This window comes from Mycothermus thermophilus (assembly GCF_041956435.1).
Source record: "Mycothermus thermophilus strain CBS 625.91 unplaced genomic scaffold VTJ04scaffold_7, whole genome shotgun sequence".
In the NCBI taxonomy this organism is placed as follows: Eukaryota; Fungi; Ascomycota; class Sordariomycetes; order Sordariales; family Chaetomiaceae; genus Mycothermus; species Mycothermus thermophilus.
The window spans coordinates 1,058,804-1,080,200 of NW_027191433.1; the positions used below are offsets into that span (position 1 = coordinate 1,058,804).

General features: G+C 55.3%; 10 protein-coding genes across 10 annotated transcripts; 3 read left to right on the forward strand and 7 right to left on the reverse strand.

The window, feature by feature from the left end:
* Window positions 1-53: 53 nt before the first annotated feature.
* VTJ04DRAFT_9924 (uncharacterized protein) lies at window positions 54-870 on the reverse strand (the record flags this gene model as incomplete). The annotated part of the gene is made up of 2 exons (XM_069368524.1): window positions 54-318; window positions 842-870. 2 exons carry the CDS (start codon window positions 868-870, stop codon window positions 54-56), a joined length of 294 nt encoding a protein of 97 aa, XP_069214659.1.
* A 1,672-nt stretch (window positions 871-2,542) lies between these two features.
* On the reverse strand, window positions 2,543-4,247 carry VTJ04DRAFT_9925 (uncharacterized protein; the record flags this gene model as incomplete). Its single annotated transcript, XM_069368525.1, has 3 exons — window positions 2,543-2,715; window positions 3,318-3,670; window positions 3,721-4,247. 3 exons carry the CDS (start codon window positions 4,245-4,247, stop codon window positions 2,543-2,545), a joined length of 1,053 nt encoding a protein of 350 aa, XP_069214660.1.
* Window positions 4,248-5,580: 1,333 nt separating this feature from the next.
* On the reverse strand, window positions 5,581-6,801 carry VTJ04DRAFT_9926 (uncharacterized protein; the record flags this gene model as incomplete). The annotated part of the gene is made up of 3 exons (XM_069368526.1): window positions 5,581-5,656; window positions 5,779-6,243; window positions 6,305-6,801. 3 exons carry the CDS (start codon window positions 6,799-6,801, stop codon window positions 5,581-5,583), a joined length of 1,038 nt encoding a protein of 345 aa, XP_069214661.1.
* A 439-nt stretch (window positions 6,802-7,240) lies between these two features.
* VTJ04DRAFT_9927 (uncharacterized protein) lies at window positions 7,241-8,237 on the forward strand (the record flags this gene model as incomplete). Its single annotated transcript, XM_069368527.1, has 3 exons — window positions 7,241-7,302; window positions 7,418-7,765; window positions 8,108-8,237. The coding sequence occupies 3 exons, from the start codon at window positions 7,241-7,243 to the stop codon at window positions 8,235-8,237; spliced, it is 540 nt and encodes a 179-aa protein (XP_069214662.1).
* A 542-nt stretch (window positions 8,238-8,779) lies between these two features.
* On the forward strand, window positions 8,780-10,090 carry VTJ04DRAFT_9928 (uncharacterized protein; the record flags this gene model as incomplete). Its single annotated transcript, XM_069368528.1, has 2 exons — window positions 8,780-8,810; window positions 8,868-10,090. 2 exons carry the CDS (start codon window positions 8,780-8,782, stop codon window positions 10,088-10,090), a joined length of 1,254 nt encoding a protein of 417 aa, XP_069214663.1.
* A 62-nt stretch (window positions 10,091-10,152) lies between these two features.
* Window positions 10,153-10,423, reverse strand: VTJ04DRAFT_9929 (uncharacterized protein; the record flags this gene model as incomplete). The annotated part of the gene is made up of 2 exons (XM_069368529.1): window positions 10,153-10,263; window positions 10,328-10,423. The coding sequence occupies 2 exons, from the start codon at window positions 10,421-10,423 to the stop codon at window positions 10,153-10,155; spliced, it is 207 nt and encodes a 68-aa protein (XP_069214664.1).
* Window positions 10,424-15,716: 5,293 nt separating this feature from the next.
* VTJ04DRAFT_9930 (uncharacterized protein) lies at window positions 15,717-16,057 on the reverse strand (the record flags this gene model as incomplete). The annotated part of the gene is made up of 2 exons (XM_069368531.1): window positions 15,717-15,855; window positions 15,903-16,057. The coding sequence occupies 2 exons, from the start codon at window positions 16,055-16,057 to the stop codon at window positions 15,717-15,719; spliced, it is 294 nt and encodes a 97-aa protein (XP_069214665.1).
* An 86-nt stretch (window positions 16,058-16,143) lies between these two features.
* On the reverse strand, window positions 16,144-16,491 carry VTJ04DRAFT_9931 (uncharacterized protein; the record flags this gene model as incomplete). The annotated part of the gene is made up of 1 exon (XM_069368532.1): window positions 16,144-16,491. One exon carries the CDS (start codon window positions 16,489-16,491, stop codon window positions 16,144-16,146), a length of 348 nt encoding a protein of 115 aa, XP_069214666.1.
* Window positions 16,492-16,539: 48 nt separating this feature from the next.
* On the reverse strand, window positions 16,540-17,290 carry VTJ04DRAFT_9932 (uncharacterized protein; the record flags this gene model as incomplete). The annotated part of the gene is made up of 2 exons (XM_069368533.1): window positions 16,540-17,133; window positions 17,186-17,290. 2 exons carry the CDS (start codon window positions 17,288-17,290, stop codon window positions 16,540-16,542), a joined length of 699 nt encoding a protein of 232 aa, XP_069214667.1.
* Window positions 17,291-18,853: 1,563 nt separating this feature from the next.
* On the forward strand, window positions 18,854-19,776 carry VTJ04DRAFT_9933 (uncharacterized protein; the record flags this gene model as incomplete). Its single annotated transcript, XM_069368534.1, has 4 exons — window positions 18,854-19,200; window positions 19,264-19,561; window positions 19,611-19,639; window positions 19,698-19,776. The coding sequence occupies 4 exons, from the start codon at window positions 18,854-18,856 to the stop codon at window positions 19,774-19,776; spliced, it is 753 nt and encodes a 250-aa protein (XP_069214668.1).
* Window positions 19,777-21,397: the final 1,621 nt, after the last annotated feature.

Consider the following 21,397-nt stretch of genomic DNA (forward strand, 5'->3'; position numbering starts at 1 on the left):
CAGTGGTTTGGGGGTCACCCGTCTCTCGTCTCAGAGCAAACAGGCTCGGGTCCTCAGGGTCGAGTCGATGGAGGAAGAAGAAGGGTTCGGAGGGCGAGGCTCAATGGGAGGGAGATGGTCAGAGGATGAAAATGGGCAGATTTGTCGAGCTGAAAAAAGTCGGGCTTCGGGGGATCGAGTTCAGCTGCAGGGCCCCAAGCGTGCGGTGTGTTGTTTTTCGGCCTGGTACCCAATTCCAGATCTTGGGCAACCAAATGGATGGTCCCGTCGTTAGGGGGGGAAGAAGGAGGATACAAACAAAGAAGAAGAACCACCACGCTACAGCAGCAACAGCAGCAGTAGCAACAATTTCTGGCGGCGATGCCAGGAAAGACTTCCAAGTCAGAAAAAAATCCAAAAGAGATTCCAGAATTCAGGGGATCCAGCCTGGCCCAAGCCCAGTATTAACTTCTGGAGTTAGAGAAAGCAAGAGGCTGTGGCTGAGCAGGACGGCCGAGATCAGTGGATGCCCCACCCTCACCTTGCTACTTGACCCAGGGGATGGACTGCGAGTGGCTGAGAGAGGCCCAGAATGTCAGCCCGGACCCGCTGTCTTTTGTTCTCCCTGCTTGACCGCCCAAGCCGTGCCCCGCTGTCACTTATTTTCTTGTCAGGGGCTGTTTCATGGTTTCACCGTTGCCCGTCAGTTGGCGATCGACAGTTGACGGGCGACGGGATTCGATGGCCGCCTCAAGATGGACAGATGGACGGCATAACCGCGGGAATCCTCTGCCAGGTTGGAAGTTGGAAGTTCCTACACGGTCCTACACAGTATAGTCATGACAGCCCGGATACAACGCACTCCTTGTCCAGCCAGCTGAGTGCTGACATGTCAGCGCGCCATGATTCGCAACCTCAGCACAGTGGGGGGGCGGTGTTTGCATCCTTCCGGAGCATGTGGAATCTGCTGCCAACAAGCACGCCTGCTTGCTGCATCCCAATGAAAGCCAACCGCGCGTTTGTTCTGTGTATGTACATACAATGTCCACTTTCGGGTTCAAGAGATCTCGTCAGAGGTTCAATCTGGGGTCAGCTCATCCCGGAGCAATCGGTTGACGACTCGACACGGTCCACATCGGATGGGTTCATGGATGGCGGTTCAGATTCCGCGACGGATGAAAAGTGGCTCCCTCCCGTGGATTCATCAGAGGGTACAACCTGGTAGGTCCTTGCGGCCCGCTTCAGCAGGAACCATTCTAGAAGTCAGACATAAGTTAAGAGCGACACGCGCCAGAATTGCATGCGTCAGGTATCTGACTCCGCTAGGTGGCTTGCTATATGTGCTTGATCAGCAACAAGCCGCCACTATCGTCCCGACTCTCAGGAACCTTGCAGTACGATGTAGTACTAACCAGACAACCCTATGGCATAACGGGCATGGATGGACAATGTAGTTAGCACTATGGCAGCGTCCTACTATACTAGTGGTAGCGAACTAACAACTGCCGCAAGTGAGGTACCATTCCGCCATCCCATGCAACACGAGTATCTTCGTCTCGACTTCTTTGGACGTTGTAAAAATATGTCCAGCAAACCCCTTCTCGGCTACATACACGACCCGGTGCTACCTACGCGGCCTCCCGGCCTCCCCGTGACGGACGTGGACAGGAACCCGGCATTCCAGAGCCCAAAAACGTGTCGTTACACCCCGGCACATGTGCCCGTGTCCTCGCTCGGCCCGGCTGACGAGGTCTCACGCACACTCGTGTTTGACTCGAAACATTCCATCCCAACTCACTGATGACTGATAAAGAGGACCAAAAATAACTTTCGTCAGGGATGGTATCCGATGTATTCTGTACGAGTATGGAGTAGAGCCGCCAAGACAGAACAACAATTTCACGTTGTCTTCTTCAACCTTGGTTCCGGTATTCCCAGCCAGCTTGAGGCCGCCCTTCCTAACCATCATCCGGTACTTCTTCACATTCACTTCCATGCGGGGTGCAGGACAGGCTCCATGAGTCCTGAATTTCTGTCGTTGGCCCATCCTGGCGCCCACCGCGACGCCATGCCCGCCCATCCCCTTTTCGTCTCTGGGCTCGCGCCACCTATGAGGCTGAGCACGCCCCGCCGCTGTCCGTTGGCGCGGCAAATGGCGCACCCGAGGCGGTGGTTCTTGGGTTTTTGGGTTGGGAGGTTTGGACGTCAAGCCATGCTTGATGTCGTTCATGTTCACTTGGGGGCTTGAAGCCTGAGATGGCCTTAGATGCGGTTGCGTCTGGGCGGTGCTGGCTCACGTCAGCTTGGAGGTTTTTTGTTCTACCTCGTCCTGCCGCCATGAAGGGCCTGGCGCTTGTGAATGTCGTCTGTATGGGAAGGTTGGGAGCGAGGTCAACCCCGCCAGCCTGTGCTGGAGAAGGGACAGTAGTTCTCGTCAAGTTCTGGATTTTGCCGGGGGCCTTGCGTTGCTGCTTGTTGTGGGTTGTCGCCGTAGATGCTGCTATGCTCTCTTGGCCGCTGCTATGTGCCACGGCGGACGAGATAACGCCGGCCAGTGGTACACTCAAGGCCCAGGGGATAAAGTTTGCGGTGGCTCATCCTTGGCCATCACCGGGTAATAGCCGCCATGTGCTGGACGGAGGCCGGTGCGTTGCTCGGCCGCAGGACCCTGGAGCCGGAGCGGATCCGCCGACCGGAACGGAGGCCATGGGTTCCAAATCCGATGGCGGGATCGGGCTGACGCCGATACATACATGTCCGACACATGTTGCAATTTCCTCGGCAAGATGGCCGCATGTTGGCGTAGACTGTGCCATTTCTCATCGCATCCTAGGCAGTTCTTCTCGTGGGATTACGCAGGGGGGTATCTGAGGTAAAAGAGCTGACCGTGAGCTGTAGTCACCAACCCTTTGCATGAGACGTCACATTAACAATCTCATCCCAGGTAGGTAGATACTCGCCGTCACTCTACTCCGTAATTCACAATATATTAGTTATTGACCTACGGGTAGCCGTCATCTCCTTTGGCCGCGTCTCTACAATGCTAGCAGTTTGTCGAGCTTAGATACATGTTCATCTTGGTAGATCAATCCAGCCTCTGCAAGCTCCAAGGCCAAGTGCGACCTTAGGTGGCTCCGAAACCTCCAGCCGTGGTCCATGGGACGCTTCATATCCATGCAGACTTTGCAAAGGTATTTGTCTCCTTCTAGCGCCAGTTCACTCTCAATCCACTTGTGCTGTGAGAAAAAAATCCGGGCCCGCACCTCGGCCTCATCGCTCTTGAGTTTTTCTGTCATGAGCTTGTCTGACAAGGAAAAAATGGCAGAGAACGGCTGGACACTTCCGCTCCTTGGTCTTAAACCCCAGTTTATTGACGCGGTTCGCTGGGGCTCGAAGGGCGGGATTTTCTTGGAGTTCTCGAGCAAAGGGACAGTACTGGCCCGATTCGTAGTTGTTCACGCCGTACGACTTGGAGGGCGGTGGGACAATGCTCAACGGTTCGAGGTCAGCCTGCGGAGTTGCCACCCTTTCTTCTCGCAAACTTGCCGGGTCATCAGAGTCCGAGTCCAAGTCGAAGTCGCCGATGTCGATGGTGCTCTTCTTCTTGCTCAGTTTCCTCTGTCTGCCTTGATGACCGTCGAGTCCACCCCGCGACAGGCGGACATGCGCAAGCATGCATTCGTCGCCCCTACTGCACCCTTCGGGGGTGTTGTAGTCAGGGCAGATGATGCTAGTATCCACCTCTCGTTAGTTATCGTGTCATTCTGCCATGGTCTTGTCAGCACCCACCTCTGGGCCATCGATGGGCCTCGTTTAATCGGCTTCTTCATGCTGAGGCGTTGGTATTGATCCTTCATGGCGCGTACCGTCTCGTTCCTCGTCTGCTCGCTGGCCGCAAAAAGGTCGGCAAGACTCTGATGCACTGCGTCGTCGAGAGGCGAGCCGCTCTTGACCATTTTGCCGAGCATGGTGATGATGGTGCCCTGCAGCCTGATGACTTGGGCCTGGAGCTGGCTTATGCCGACCTCGTCGCCTCGCTGGAACTCACGGCCGAGTCCCGCGACGCCCTTGTCGTAGGCTTTGCGTACGTCGCGCCGCCCGCGAAACAGACTGATTCCGAGTCCTTTCTCGTCATCGTCCAAGCCTCGTTCGCCGTCTCGCTCTTTTTTCCGTCTTCTCCTTTCCCGCCAGTTGCCATAGGAGTTGACGGCCGTCGCAAAGCCGCTGACGATGGCCATGATGGCCCCTGCGAATTCAAAGCCCGACATGGTGGTTCGTGGTCGCTGTCTTAGGGTTGGAGTGAACGGCGAGACGTCAAAGATGGAGTAGAGCAGGTGGACACATGGAACTTTCTATGCCCGAAGGCTCTTAGCTGATAGAATCAATATGCTGGCGTCCAGTTGACTCATTTCACGCTGGCCTCTCTAGATGGCCGCATCATGCACGGGTTGAAGTCGTCACCAAACGCTATTGGATGTGGTCGAACCGCTGCACGCATAGTCTTTCCAAACCAGGAGTGACTTGCTTCAGCTGGTCTCCGAGATGCTGGCGAGGCTATCCTCAAGGCTGCGTCTGGTATTATCGTCCAGAACAGCGGTGGCTCGGGGAAGCCAGAGGCAAGTGACTGCAGAACTCTTCGGCTGGGACCTGGTCCTTGGTATTTACTGACATTTGGGACCGTGCGTCCGGTGGTGTCCTTGGATTTTTATTTTGTATCTTCCTGTCACCATGAGGCTGGCGCGTACTTCTGGTTGGTTTTGGGGAGTGTTGGGTGCAGTACTCTGTAGTGTTGAGTAGATGAACCGAGATGGTCGAGAAAAAGCCTGTCCATGGGTTGTATGTAGAAGGAGCTGAACGGACCAAGGACATCCACTTCGAGTTACAACTCCTGGCCCATTATTTTGCCCGTCTTCATCTGCCGCGCCGGCTATTACCCTGCCTTTCTTGTTTTGTGGCCGAAATGTGGGGCGAGGGAGTTGGTTTTATACTCATTGACCTTGTTATGACCCGAATCCCTATTAAACACACTCTCTTGATTTCGATAATCTTGATCTAGGGTACCTCCCCTGGCGCCTGTGTCTCCCAATATATCATTCGCCGCCGAGCAGTTTTCTGAGGCTAGATATATCCTCCCCTTCATGAAGCAGTCCGGCCGCTCGAAGTTCCGCGGGCGAGTGTTTGTATATGTGGGCTTGGAAGTTCATCATGGTAAGCTCCCGGGGCTTCCCGTCCCGTGTCCCCGACTGGCGCGACATGGGAAGCCACTTGTCGTAACAAAGCTTGCATCGGAACAGTGGAACAGCGCTCCATTTGTGAACAAATATATGGTTCGAGAACAAAATTCTTCCCCGTCTCCCGTCCTTCTCATCTATGAACAGATAAAACTGACAATGTTCAGCCGGGCACTCTCTTAGATGCCCGCTCTCTGCCAAGGTTCGCATGGCGGGGTTCTCTTGGAGCTCTCGAGCGAAGGGGCAGTACTCGTCGACTTGGTACTCGTTTGGGCTGTAGTGATTCAAGGTCGGTGGGCCAACCTTTCTTTGGCCTTGTCCTCGCAACGACGGGAAAAAAATGCCAACCAAACCAGAGTGGGTGCTGGCGCTATTGATCGGCTTGCTCCTGGGTTCGACGACTTGATCCTCGCCCCGACCAGACTGCGTCAAAATCGGTGGGGCACCTATCAACGAGACCCGTGGACGGAACTCGTGCGTCATAGTGCGAAATTGTCTGGAAGTAGAATCCGCAGCTCGGCAGTCGATAGAATCGTCCCCGAAGCCAGGGAATAAGAAGTTGACCAACGTTCTAGGCTTGGGGTTTCCGGGTTGGCTCTCGCTCTCTCCGCCCTTTTTCCGGGTCGGCGGCAGAGGAGGCTTCGGGACCGACGGATAGGACTCATACGGTCTATAAACAACACCTCTGTCTCGGTCGTTGACGGACGCCCTAGGCTTGGGGTTTCCGGGCTGGCTCTCGCTCTTTGCGCCCTTGTTCAAGGTTGGCGGCAAAGAAGGCTTCGGGATCGGCGGATAGGGCTTATACGGTATACAAACAGCACCTCTTTCTCGGTCGTCGACGGAAGCGTCCAACATGTCGAAAAGGTTGTTGAAGAATGGATTGGTGATGGTGTTGAGTGTCCTAGCCCCAAGCTCTCCGGGCTGGGTATGGCTTTGCCCGTCTATCCTCGAGGTCGACATATTGACATGGGCCAGCATGCACTTGTCACCCCTAGTGCAGCCTCTTAGGGTATTGTAGTCGGGACATAAAACACTGTCAATCTCCGATTAGACATCGGCTTATCGCGTAGTGGTGTTTCCATTCGAGCACCTACCTCTTGTCCGTCGACAAACCCCGGGTGATTGGCCTCTTCACACAAGGACGTTGATATTGGTCTTGCATGGTGCGTAACGCCTCGTGTCTCGTCTCCTCGCTGGCCCTGAAGAGGTGGGCAAGACTATGGCGCAGCGCAGTATCAAGGGGTGCGTCGGGATTCGCGACCAACCCGCCGAGGATGGCGATGATGGTGCCCTGCAACTTGATGACTTGGGCCTGAAGCTGGCTGACCCCGATCTCATCACCTCGCTGGAATTCGCGGCCGAGCCCTGCGAGGCCTAGGTCGTATTCTTTCCGTACATCGCGCTGGCCACACTTCAGGCTGTTTCCAACCTCTTCTGGATCGTTATCGTCATCATCTGAGGCTCGCGTGCAGCGCTGCTCCCTCTCTTTCCGTTTCTTCCTTCTTTCGCGGCAGTGGCTGATGGAATTGGCAGCCGTCGCAAAGCCGCTGACGATGCCAATAATAGCCACCGCAAACTCAAGGCCGGACATGATGATGAATGGGAGTTGTTGTCTTCATCATCCCTCAACTTATGTTTCCAGAGAAACACAGGCATGGGCGTGGAAGAACCTACAGCAGGTAACCTAAGTATATCTCCCCATGCCCTTATCGCTGGCTCGTCTGAACCAACTGCAGCATATATGTACGAGCTGAAGTGACCACCTGCATTATTGGATGCTTCAGCCATGACACATCAGTGTGCCGTGCTCGTCTTTTCCAAACCAGGCGTGGTCTGGTTTATGCAATTCAGACGGCCTTTTGGGGTTGAGGGCAAGCTCACCCAGGCTCCCCTCAGGTTCTCGATTGTCCGTCGTGAGGGTCGGGCAGGAAAACAGCTTGGTCCAACTGCTCACCCAGCCGACAGTTCCTGCACACCAAGGGGCCCTGAACCGGATGGACGATCTCCAACTTGAACCATAAACCAAAGGAATGCTGCTCATCGCAGCTGGGACGGAGTATTCGCGTATACCCTATGTGCACATTGTTAGGACGTAACTCAGTCGAGAGTCCTCATTCTCTCTCGGGGCCCTCCAGCAACCTTGAATGACGAGGAAGGGCCCCATCATGATGAGGATGCCTTCACATCTTTACTGTCGATGAACGCAGAATCCGGCCGGATTTCCCCGCACTCAGTCCACCGGCCGCCGGCTTCATCCCCCGTCGCCGGCCGTGCAACGGAACACTCGGCTTGCGTCTTGCTTGGCTGTGGCTGAGCCCCCGCCACAGGCCGTCCGAAGTACCGCGAGAAGCGGGTCCGACTACGACGAAGACGCCAAACGGTCGCCAGCGCCAAGTGAATCCAACGTGCGGCAACGGCGGCGTAGTGGTGGATCGGAGATCTGGTGCTGGCCCCGGGAAACGCCCGGAGACGAAACAACACCGGGAGAAAACACAATCCGGCTCACGGTGGAATAACATTCTGCAGGCCGGCGGCGGCTTCGGTGCGATGCTACTGTAAGGGAGGCAGAGGCTGGATGCAGCTGCAGATATATTAGGATCATGGTGGGCGAGTTTTCCCGCTCCGTGGGTCAGCTGCAGACAATCAAAGGGATCCGGCTGTTCTGGCCTCGTAGTCATGGGTGGCACAGCAAAAATCTTGCAATTCCAGCTGTAGTGGCATACTCTATACTCGGTATTGCCTGTTGATATTAGCCAAAGGTCTACACAGTAGACACATTCTAGCCTGACGCATTGAACATGGCAAACGTGCCATGGTTGGGAGATTGTGGTCCAGAAAACCTCTTTCCAGACTGAGAAGGCAGCAAAGAGGGGAAATTGCACGCATGGCCGCACCAGCGTCGGCCAGCGAAGGGACTCCAGGGGCCGCCCGGCTGGCCAATCGGAGCGGCGCTTGGCCCTCCATGTGTTTCGCCAATACCGCGGTGGGTCCGCACCCAGCTCCGCCCAGCTCCCCTTCCGCAAATGAGGTTGGAGCCCTGGGCGAGGGAAAGCGGGTTCTGGCCTGTTTCTCTGTCCTCCAGGCTGTCTCTCTCCTCCACTCTTTCCCTTCCCCAGTCTGCTCGTCTCGCTCACCTCTGATCTCACCGTCCTCGTCGCCGTCGCTCCTCCACCTCTCCCACGTCGAACCTCTTTTTTCTTCTGTCATTGATCTCTTCGCCCGCCAATGTTGCTGCGGCACTTTTCGTGATTCGATTCGGCTGTTGGCATTGCCATCATCCTTGACGGATTTTTCTCCATTCGTTTGAGCTAGTCTCTCGGTCGCTCGTTTCTTTGGACTTTCGGCTGCGAATTCGATCTCGACGTCGTTGCCCGCCGCCCCCGATCTTCTCTCCCGATTTTTCTTTTCTTGTTATTCGGCCTTGACACGACCTATGGTCTCCGCTTGATTGACCTGCAAACGATCGACACGTGGATGTGCCAGCACATCCCGTCCGTTGTCAGTCAGTAAAGAGCCCGGCGCCCCGTCCACAAACACCTTCGACTCCGAGTCTCCGTGTACCCGTCACCATGGATGCCGCACCACCACAGCCCGCGTCTTGTAAGCCTCCCCGAGAGCAGTGCGAAAAACAAAAAACCCAAACTGACGCCGCCCCAGGGGACATGAACCTCCTAAAGCGCGAGGTGGTTTGTCTACAATGCGATAAATCAAAACAGCTCGTCTGCCCGCCCTGCGAGAGCGGCACCCAGTGCCAGTTCATCACCCCAACCACCTGCACCGAATGCCCGTACGCGACATGCGTTCCTTCTACGCCTCTACCCGCGGCCGACGCCCCCGCCTCCTCGAACCGGTCCACGAATGTCGGCGCCATCGCTGGCGGCGTTGTCGGCGGCCTCGCATTCCTCGCCATCATGACGTATCTGGTCTGGAGGTTCTGCGTCAGGACGCGGAGGCAAGCCATAGCGACCGAGGCCTGGGATGAGGGGCAGGACGACGACATCGCCGGAGAGAAGGCGTATGCCCGGTCGCGCGCATCAGCTCAAACCCGACACTCGATCGCCTCCACCGTGCTCACCCGCGCCTCCAACATCATCCAGATCGCCTACATCCCCGGCGTCACGAACCGCGCCGCTCCGTCCCCGAGCGTTCTCGTTCCCCCGGTCCCCCCGATGCCCTCGGGCCTGTCTCCGGCCGGCACCCCACGCACCACCGACGACGAGCATTTCTTTGTTCCCGGCGACCTTCGGGACTCGACCTACTCTGGATTCTCGGGCTTCTCGGACCGCACCTCGTTTGCTCGCACCTCGTACGCGCCTCGCTCCAGCGTCGCCTCCACCATCTACGGAAAGAGCGCCGTCATCGTGGCTCCGGCTCAGACGGGTATGCGCGCCAAGCCGGCCATGGTGAGCGTGCGGTCCGCCCACTCGAACCATTCCAGCGGCTCGGCCACGCCTCCGGTTCCGGCTGTCGATTACGACAAGTACAACCTCGCCCGTCCTCCCAGCCCTGCCGGCAGCACCTTTAGCGTTGGGTCGACGTTCCTGAACAATGCCAGCACCGCCACCGCCGTGCCCGCCCGTGCCATGGTCGTGCGTGTCGGAAGCGTCAAGAAAACCAATGCCAAGAAGGCCGCCGCTGCTGCCAGCACGACCACCGAGTCTGAGTCGCCTACGGTCCGCGACTCGTCGGCCCCGACCATCATTGTCGACGCGCCGTCCGACCCATTCCACGACCCGATTCCGTCGGCCTCGCAAAGCACCACCAGCCTGAGCGCGGTGATTGAGGAGGCAACGAGGAGAGCGTCGCAGCGGGACTCTACACAACCGGAAAAGGGGAATAGGGCGAGGAGTCCATTTGGAGATGAGCACGCCACATCATAGGGATGTGTTTGATTAGATTTGGGTTGGCTTTGGTTTTGCGCGCACATATATCTACATGTTTTCTATGTTTCTTGAGCAGATACCTCAATATTTTTTGTTGTCGGCCTGGTGCGGTTTTGGAATATGTTTGTTTTTTTGGGAAATATAGGGTCCTTGGTTTTGGGCTCGGATATCTATGCGTACCCCAAAGTACAGGGGAAAGCAGGGAGCGGTTCATGCCCCGATGAAGAAGCTGACGCGATGTTTTTTTTTATCTTCGCAGTATATATAGGATATCCCCTTATTGATCGAGTTGGGTATAACCCCGGTGATTTCTGTGTTGGACAGGAACATGTGAGGCTGCTGCTGGAAGTCGATGGTATATCCATCTATCTCAGGTATACCTGATCTCACCTGGCTGTTCTCGTGATGACGGGATCTGCCTAACCTAAGTCGCTTGATATGCTTAGCTGATTGACTCCTGTATGCCTGCCAGCTTGGACTATAATGCCTGATGTACAGCTCCCGTCCTTTTGCTCCCCTATCTTATCCTACTACTTGACATTCTAGTCGAGAAACTATCCCTTCCGGTTTCTAACGGGCCGGTAGTGGGTGACAAGACCTGAGTTACCCGCTCAGGTGATGGGTCGTTGATTGGGAGTAAGCTAGGACAAAATGGCGAGATATCTTGTATAAACTTTAGATGCCACATATAGTCACCACCTAGAATGATTGTCATAGATAACCATGTTAGATTTGATGATTCTTCATTCTACGTCAATGAAGTCGTGACCTAAAGCTTAGATGACGCTAAGTATTATTACGAGATCAGAGTGGGCGTTATACTACCTCTCTCGCAAGGGATGAAGTTATCCATGGCCTATGAGCAAGACACTACTCTTTTGCAAAATCTTACGACATCGGCCCTCTCCTGCCCACCGCGTGTGTTGGTTACACATGTGCCCGGTGTGCCTAGCGTGAGTAGCGTAGGACGACGAACTAAACGAATAGGCAACTAAATCTAACCATGGCTTCACAATAGGGATGGTGGAAATATCTACTAGGTCAGGTCAGGCTGCAGATAATTCATGGAAGGTTAGATTAGCATGGAGGTGATAACTCGAGCTGGGTCTATGATGAACGGCGTGGATCGGCTCTTCAAAGGCCGTGTGCCGAGTCACGACACCCGGAGATGTTCTAGGACAAGTTTCGGATGCATGATGAGTTGTTCGTGTGTTGTACGACGGACAGCGACTGCGCTGGCTTCAAGAGGGGTATGCTGTTACACGGAGGGAAGTGAAGCAGAGTTGAGGTCGTAGATTGCGAGAATAAAGGGTCGAGGCCGGTCAACGGTTGAAGGAGCATAAGCCTCTGCTACCTGGGTTTAAGAGGCTGCTTGGATCAACCTATTGGCTGGGGACAGAGAGTTCTGGTATTATAGAAGCTGATGTAATCTAGGAGATGCTTCGGCTATGAGGAACTCTATCATCTTTGAGTTCAATAGCAACTTTAATCTGTCTCAGGCATACTTTAGCAACTTCAATCGTCGTAGTCTTTTTCCTTTCATTCCGACCTAGTTTCGGTCAATGTAAACATCGATTTACACTTATATCCAGACAGCACTGGCATGACTAGTATCCATGGGAGACTATAACTTGCCGTTAGTACCGGCATCGACCCTCGGCCACTGTATTTACTTAGGACGTCTAATTTTACTGCCAGCGCTCGCCCCCACAACGGTAAGTCTGCGCCGCTCACACTTGACCAACAACCCGCCTATGTAGTACATATATACGCCCACGAAGGCAGGATTGTCCGAACCAAGCAGCGCCTCGGCTTTCTTCCATTGCCGAGGACATGGATCGGTATTCACATCCCCCAAACAAAACCACCAAATCCCGCCGTTCCCAAGCATTCATCTGCATCTCGAGCTCACAGGAAACACATGGTGAGCCTAATGACGGCGCTAGATGTGATCTGTGATCGACTACAGCAATATCGTGCAGCAGACACTGGTAGCGTATTCTCAACGAGGATAACCTTAACGAGTGCGAAAACAGGGAGGCCAGTTGGCGGCGCTGCAAGACGTTGGCGAGATGCGGGAAATGCCGCGCCGCGCGGTTGAGGTGGGTGACTTGCGATCTCTGAGGCGCGGGGAGGGGATGGCGTGCATGGGGTGTGAGGATAGGTCGATGGCATCGTGGGGGACAATGGTTGGGAGATCTGTTGAGCCCAGGACGTACGTCGATATCACCGTCTGGAGATTCCCCATCGGTGATATGTGACGTCCATGGTGGAGGCATCCTGCATGAATTATCCCCATCGGCTTCGCCGCGATTCAAAACCACCATCACCCGAATTCGAGAAGGATGTATCACAAACTTTTTTTTCTCACACTCGGAGGTAGGTCACACTTCGGGCAGGACGTTCGATCTAGCATTTCTTGACATCCTCCTCCAGGCTTTTCGACCTTCCGAACCCGGGGAAGGATCAAGCATCAAGCTGAAGCCATGTGAGAGGATGCACCCCAAAATTTCTTGGACTAGGAAGACCTACGCCACGCCTATTAACAGGTTGTACATCAAACCCAACACGAAACCGAGAGCAACGATCGTTGGTGGGGGGAACAAGTCACGGATCACCTAAAAAGGAACCCCAAATTTGAGTTTAGTTTCCCTCGTCTCGCGGGCGCGGTTGTGGCACGGCCCGATCGGGGCGACGACAAACGCGTCGACCGATCGACCAACCGACCAGGTTTCATCTGCCGTGCCGCGTCGTGGGATTCTCAATGGTCCCCCCACGTGGTTTGGTTCCTGTTTTGTGATCTTGATGGTGGGGGGTTTGTTGGCGATGTTGGGAAGTCAGCTCGCTATCGCGGCTGAGGTTTTGGGAGGATACAGGTGGCTGGCATGAACAGGAAGAGGCTGAGGGTGGCGGATGGTTACTACGGACCGCAGGGCGGGGTTTACGATGGAGAGAGGTGGAAGTTAAGTATTCTCTAGTTACGATAATTGCAAGGTGTGTTGTGCCTAGCTTTTATTTTCATTTTTTTTCTGTATGTTTGCTTCTTTTTATTTTTTATCCCAGCCCGGGATGAATACCCGGAGTACAACCGCTACTCTCAACCGAGTTCCCTTGTACTCTGTCAACATTTACATGCCAAAGAACGTTGGCAAACTATTGCCCATAGTCCCAGATTTTGATCGCCAAATACGACACCTTAAAAAGCCGGATCGGGCCCAACACCCCGTCGAGCGGGCCGTGTCTCACGGCTAGCGAGTCGGAACGACGGTGGACTGCCGGCCGGAGCGGTGAGTGAGTGGTCTAGAAGCACAGCGTAGTGTACCTCACTGGCCGGAGATGGTCCCGCTGACCAGGATTAAAAATCCCATTTTCTTGGACGCAAGAGAATACCATGTCCAACCAATGCAGGGACAAGATGAAACTTCAAGCAAGGGAATCATGGCCTCGTCGAGCTGAGCAGAGACAAGACCGTCCAGGCCGAGATCCCTGGTCAAAAACACAGACAGCACTTGTCATACATGACACTGCCGCGGTTTTATTCCGCAGAAAACGCGACTGTCGGCCGCGGGGGAAAGCTCGAGACCAGGCCGTTGACGCGAATTGGCGCCATCACATGCAATTCTCCGTCGCCAGCATCAAACATTCGACTCACACCTCGTCCGAGTCAGTCACGCTGAAACATATACGTCCCGGAACCTCGCGATCTCCTCTTGAATACCGATCAAGACGCGAGGTTCCCGAGCAGCAGTACATAGGAGCTGGATCCCAGCTCAGTGCTGGGGAGCTAAGGAGCCCGGAAGCTGTTCCGGTCCCAGCGTAGTGGAATGAATACTTAGTACTCGACTCATGAATAGGGTTGTGTGGCGACCTCGGGCTCGAATCATCAGGCCGGTCCCATCAGCTTGGGACGTAGACCTGGGGAGACGCGAGGGCCATCAGGGATCACAGCCCTGCACTTTCATGCTTCCCAGCTCACCACTCTCGTATGGGGTAGACAATAGAGTCATGTCCTTTATTTCGTCCGAATTATCCATTCGTCAGAGCTTAGAGCAACGCGTTGTCGATGCTGGGCATGGAGGTCTGGAGCGCTCTGTTTGTTTCTCCTGGGGACACAAGATGTTTGGCGGAATCGGCACCAGGGATCGGGGACACGGAGCAGATCCCGGGATCAACGTTCTCCACCGACCCAGAAAAAAAAGTTGGGTGGGGGTGTGTGGAGTTTTCAATTGTCACCCATCATCTCGGTTTCGTGTCTTTTCTCATTGTTCGCCATCTCTTTTCTGTGCCAAATATCAGACGGATCTGAAATGTGTCAAAATCTCTCCTTGACGGCCTGAGTCGGGTGATGACGGACAGAGATGAGGGGATGGAGGCAAACAATTCGAGCACCTCGGCGTCAGTGACGACGACAGAAATGTTGCCTACGCAGAAAGCTTGTGATGCCATCATGTCGTGCTGCTTCGCCGAGGCAGATTGCAACGGTGAAGCTCACCGAGGTCTCATCCGTCCCGTCTGACCAGAGGGTCCGATCTCTGATGCCGATCTGGTACCTGATACTATTGTTACCGAGCAAGTCCGAACAATTCTTTAGTTGTGCTTATTTGCATCCGGGTAACGACCCGGTTGTCAATGAACAAGACCAACAGGTGCTCCGTATCATCCATCTTGGTTCAACGGGTTCTCTTCCCGTAGCATCTGCCACCCTCCAACAGCCCAGCAGCCCGACACCAACCAACCGTCCTGTCGGGAGGCACTCCGGAGTCCCAGGGTATCATCCATCAACGACCATCCATCATCCCACCGCTACCTTGCGTCCCGAGAGAGCAACCCTGGCGAAATTACATCTTGTCTATGGCAGATACCTACCTACTTGATAATAGCGACCAACTTGACATACGTACCAGCATTCATTCCAGTCTGTTAGCGCCCTTCGCCCTAGGAGCTTCCCAAGAAGTGTTTCCACAGTAGTCTAAGTATAAACAAAAACATCCATCTTGTGAAAATGCCCCTGACATCGACCACAACACCGAACACCGACACAACGCCGATTTCATGCTATAGATACTTATATCCCCAGCTAGATATGACGTGCCTACAGCAAATGTGACGTGACGTGACGTGAAATATCACATTCTTCCATTAGGTTCAGGGGTAATTGTCACCCTCTGCTGGCATCCATCCTTTTGAACCAACAGGCTGGACGCCCGCCATTTTAGCGACCCGATGTAGTGGGATAGCCTGCCCGGGGACTTTCGGTGCTATCAGCATGTGCGCTATGCCTAGTTATGTACGCATGTAGTCGATGTAAACCTCACAATCCAATCGGATCTAAACGCATTAGGTAGGAGGAAAAAAAAGGTGCCAGCAAGGATACTCGAGCAAAACCTCAGTATCCTCTGTATGCTGAGGAATTACCCCAGGGACCCAAAGCATACTCGAGAATCATGGCACCAAACGGCATCTCATTCCATTCTTCTTCAAGAGGGATTCCCATTGCCATGGCCAGCGACCTCGGGAGGTAGCAACCCAACTATGTCTCAAGCCAAAATCCTCATGCATTCATAAATCAACACAACTCTCTTTCCTCATAGTTCTGCCCTTCTCCCTGTCCAATCCATCCCTTCTACTTCTCGGCCAACCCAAACAACCAACACATTAAAAAACGACCGGTACCTAGGTCAGCAACCATGATCCACCAAAGGTAGCCCTGGTCATCGAAAAAACAAAACGTCCCCATATCAATTCCAACATGGCATTCCACTCTGCCCCTTCCTCGCTGTCTCTTTCCTAGATGATGTCTTACCCATACCTTGCCCATAACATGAATGCCCTCCTCCCCACAGTCCAAATTTCTTTATTCACCCGCCTAGGTGCCAACCTCCCTTGCCTTGCCTGCCTCCGTTCCTTTCCAAAAAGAAATGTGTTGATGTGTAAACCCCCCTCTCTTTTGAATTCATGCGCCATTCGCCGTCAGTTGTCGGAAGAAAGAAGCATCGGTTATCGGTTATGTTGGTGGATGTGTGCGTGTGTGGGTAGGTAGGTTGGCCGAGTCATGTGAAGAAAAAAAGCATGTGAAAAATAAAATAAAAAAAATCCAAAATGATGGGTATGAGCAAGAAAAGTTTTGCCAAGATAGGTTTGGAACAAAACACACACGAAATAACGTAGCGACGGTGTGGCAGCTCTGTCGTCGAGGTATCTGTCGTTCGTTGAGCGTCTCTGTGGGAGGGAATTGCCACTGGTGTGTACGTCGCGGGGTCAAGAAGCTTTCTTGGCAGAATTGCCGCAAAGCTGAGGTGTACTTGTCGTCCTTCTTTCTGCTCCTCGCGTCGCCAAGCATGGGAGGCGGAGTGGCCCAGGCCGACGGATGCGTTGTTCCAGCTCGTGGTTTGTCTCATCCGTTTTCGGCTCGGACGCCTGAGCAAAGTTTTTTTTCATCCAGCCGCTCATAATATGACGCAGCCGCCCCTACGGCGTTCCCTGCGCCCCCGGCCCTTCTCCGAGATCAGGCTCGAGTCTGTCCTGCGCGAATCGTACCTGCCGGAGCCCGTGGGCGACAGGGGCTGGGCGGCCTGCTGGCGCTGCTTGCGCAGCAGCCGGACCACGTCGTAGAAGGCCTTGTCGACGTTGATGTAGTTCTTGGCCGACGCCTCGACGAACTCGCAGCCGAGCTCGCGGGCCAGCGCGTGGCCTTCCTGGGTCGACACCTCGCGGTCGGCGATGCGGTCGCTCTTGTTGCCGACGAGCATGATGGGCACCTGCATCGGGTTGGCCGAAGAGATGGGCGACCCGGGGTAGCTGGGCGAGTTGGCCGTCGACTCTTTTACCCTCTGGATCTGGTTGTGGAAGCGCTTGATGCGAGTGAAAGATGCGCGCGACGAGATGCTGTAGACGAGAATGAACCCTTCGCCGTCGCGGATCCACTGGTCGCGAAGGGCCGTGTATTCTTCCTGGCCGGCCGTGTCGAGAACCTCGAGCATGCACGCCTGGTTGTCGATGACGGCCTGCTTGCGGTACGAGTCCTCGATGGTTGGGTCGTACTGAGGCGTGTTAGAGGAGGCGAAAGAGGGATTGAGCCAGGACAAAACATACCGTCTCAACAAAGTGCTGAAGGCAGAGCTGGATGGTGAGGGCCGTCTTGCCTACGCCGCCGTCTCCCAGCACCACCAGCTTGTACAGCACCATTTTGCCAGCCATCTTGGATGTTGTCGGCGGAGAATCGCCCGAGATGATCAAGGTCGTTTGTGGGTAGTCGAAGTCACAATGTCCCGCGGCGATGTGCCGGTTCTCGGACGAGAGAGTCGAGAGCTTCGGGTGGGAGCTAGGGCCAACCAGCCGAGGAGGGGCTGAGTCCTGAAAGAGGGAAACGAAAATCTCAGGACTAGACGACAAAAAGCCCGAAAGGAAAAGAAGATTCAACAGCGTGTGTTGTTTTTGGACGATGGACGACGAGAGTTTTGGTGGATGGCGGGAAATGGTGACAAGAGAGAGGGACAGCGACAAGTCACGACGGGGATGGAACGGGGAACGGGGAACGGGACCGGGGGGGCCGCTGGGGGGGGGGCAGTTCCAGACGGGCGGTGGACTGGGCTCGCCCTTTGACGATGACGGGGCGGTGGAGCCGGGGGTAAGTATCTATGTACCAAAGTCTTGACGAGCCCCGGTCTTCTGCTAAACTGGCGTGTACCGTACCAGTCCCTACCAGCGGGCAGTAAGGCGAGAAAAGAACAAAGTCAATGAGCCAGAGGCTTCGCTTGCTGCAACGCAGGTGGCTTTGGGGGGGGGGGAGGGGGGGGTTCGGCGGAAGGGGAGTGGAGGGGAGAGCGACGAGGGGGGTGGCCGGTCTCCAAGACAGAAGAAAAGTCCCGGATCCAGCAATATTTTGAGAGTCTTGACGGCAGCATGCGCCGTGTCAATGGTCAATCACCGAGCAAAGAAGCAAAAAAGACACAGGGGCCATCGGTTGCGTCTGCGTCTGCGTCTGCGGCGTCTGCGTGGTGTCGGCTCACGCTCCGTTCTTGCTGTCTATCCTATTCTCTGGTTTCTGATGTGTTATGTCATCCAGCTTGGTTTCTGCAGCAGGCCTGAGGTGGTTGTGAGTGAGCATGGTAGAGTGAGCATCAGCATCGGCGTCTCATCACCCATTTTCTGGATAGGTCTCTCCAAACTCCGTATCTCCTTCCCTCCTGTCGAGGCGGCTCCCGTCCCAGCAAATCTTGGGGGCTTGCCACAAGGCGAGCGGTCCGGTCAAGCAAGGAAGCGCCAAGACCCAACCAGGCTCCAAGCCGGGTCCCCGCAGCCAATCAGCAACCGCCTGTCACGACCTACCACCACCTGGCCCGGCCCCGGTTGGTCTCCCACGGTTGCTGTTTCCCGCTCGGGGCTGCAACCTTTTTTGCCGCCAACCTCTTCGAGGTGCAGGTGCAACCCGCGTGTTGGATTTGGGGTTGATGCCTCAGGAAGCAAAGAGAAGGAAGGAGCAGCCCGTTGGCGGCGGCGAGAGTGGTGAGGCAAGCACGAGGCGAGGGCGACAGACGGGGAGGCACGGAGCATCCTCGGTGCCTAGCATGCTGCTCCTGCCATGGCAGGATTTTCCCTCCCTTCTCAACACCATCTCGGCCATCGCCAGCGACATTAGTGCTCCGTATCAACTTGCAGACCACGGCTAGATTGTCGTCAAGGTAGCCTCGATAAGCGAGGACCGCTCTGCTCGTCATCACACTACACCCGGACCAAAGCCTTCCAATCTACCGATTCGAGATGCTCAGGTTCGAAAAATACCGGTCAGTTCGGAGCCTGCATGTCTTTTCTGGGACTGAGCTTGTGTTGGATTGGGATTTGGAACAGTGCGCCTGCACCCCGGGAAATGCCCTTCCGGCCCGACTGAGTCCAGCCGTCCCACAGCGCCGGCCCAGCAGCCCATCCAGACCAACGGCAGAACCCGACAGGCGAACACCCGGGCCAGCCTGCGGCCCTGTGCAGACTGACATGCTCCGCAACCCTCTTGGCTCCGTCGGGATCTGCGAGGCCAGATCCGGCCAGAGGCTAAAAAAGCTCGACAAAATGGACATGACAAGCAGGGATTTGCTCGGCCGTTTGGCTCTACTGTAAGCTTCGCCCGTCCGTGGATTTGTCCGGAAAGCTTGTGTTGTGCCAAACTCGGATACCAGTGCCGACCCGTTCGGCGGGGGGTTGAGGGAGCTTGTCAGGCTGGCAGCAAGGCTGTCCCCAGCTGGCAGCATCTCAACGCGGCCATTGCTGCGACCAACGCATCCACCGTCGCAGCCGATTCAAGAAGAATACATGACCACCAACCTCATGAACAAACCTTCGAGGCCGAGTGTGGGTGTCTTCCGGCACCTCATGACGCCGAGACAGACCCTCATCGGTGTCCTTCCCCGGCAAGGGAGCAACCCTCGCACCCGAACTCCCGCGGCCACGTCGGACGACACAGACACCCAGACACCCGTGCGTTTGCAGTCTGCTTTTCTGCTGGCCAACCAGACGGGAAATCCAGCTTGCCCCTCCGCGCGCCCGCTCGGTTCCGTGGCTTTAAGCTCTGATGTGCCCGGCTCTTGCGTAGCAATGCTGCGGACCACAAAAGGCTGCTCAGGGAAAAGTGGAGGAGCGAGACCGAGGATCTGCGGCCCGCCTCGGCCCCTCGCGGCGGGGTAGGACTCTGAAGCTCGAGCCTCGAGCAAGGGCCCAAAAGGAGTTTCCCGTCCTATGTTTCTGATCCCCATGAGACTCTGCTGCTGACAGACATCCCAGACGGGGCTGGAAGACATGGGGACATGACTATGTTTTTGCCTCTCTTTTGCCACAGCAGTTGGATCCGGCATGGAGCCGGCGATGCGGAGACGTGACATGACAACCTGGTGAACCGAAAACACCTTGGCAGTCATGCTCCCTGGCTACCGACGGTACGGATACTTGTCGTTGTCTGGTGGCCATTTGCCCCAGGGATTCGAATCCTATCAGCGCTCTCCCCTTTGGGTGCAATGGTTCCTTTTCGCCTCCTACCGACGGTACGGATACTTGTGTCGCCTCCCCACGTCTTACCTCCTTCGATGTCTAGCCCTCTCCCATACTACAATACCTGCCGGTGAGGTACTCAACTACATACTGGACGCGCCTCTGTTCTAGTCCAGTCCCCATCCTGTAGGTTGCTTCTCCCCGGACCTCAACCCGGGCTCACGGGACTGGTCCACGCCGAGCGGACTGGACCGGGCGGAGTGGATGTTTTGTGGCCACACATAGGTCCCCCGGTGGCCAGGCGCGAGTTATCGGACATGGCCATGGATGTTCAGACTACCTAGTAGCGTGCCTGTAAGTGCGATTATTTTGCCAGAATATTCCGCCAGCCCTCTCGGTAGAGTAGCCAATTTTGCGGGGAGGACGGGAGAATTGAGACTTGCCCCTGCGGCTCTACTGCTCGCTGTTCCTGCTCATGGGAGGGGTAGAGGCGGGACAGAGACTGGAGCTGGTATCCATCTATCCATTCAGTCTATAGCCGCGAGCCCGGGTTCTGAGCCTATTCGTTGTTTGTTTTGTCTTGGTGTGCGGTTTGTTGTCGTATAGTACAAGGAAAATCCCTGCTTGCTCTGAGCACATGTGGGCGAAGAGGAGGGTGGTCTGAGCGTTTTAGGCTTTTTGAGGAGGTGATGGATGGATTGGCTCTTGGGGATGGAATGGAGAAGTGATCGGTGGGAAGGTATGTCGCCTCTTGTGAGGTGAGGGTTTGCCCAACTCCTTGAGGAAAACGTTTCAGATCGGGGATTGGACATCACTGGGCTAGGTTACGAGATGAAGACGCGCGGTATGACCCAGCCCTTCTTGAACGAGCATCCCGTGGGTACCTGATGCAAGGTACTCGTGTGTCCCTTGACTAAGAGGACGCATATCGTCATAGAGATTCGGAGTTCCAGGTGGCCGGTACTAGATTTCCCTGGATGAGTGGACCAGGGCTGGCGTGGATCCAGTCACGTCATGTCATCACAGGTCGGGGCAGGTCGATCTCCCACGTTGTTGATCTTGGAAGTTCCGGAGCTGGGGCCGGCGCGACTGTCTGGGGTAGGAAAGGATTTCAAAACGAGGTGGTAGTCTCCTCTCGTCGTAGAATCATGGGTTGACGATGACTCGCTTCTCTCTAGACCTACCCCCTATTAGGTCATACCATCGCGTACTGCCCTGCAGAGACTTGACTCTGTGTGAGGCAAGGCGCATATCCCACCCGTCAGGTCCAACCGCCGGCATCACCTGCACGTTTCGTGATGTCTGTGGGGTCCCCGATTCCCGGATTTG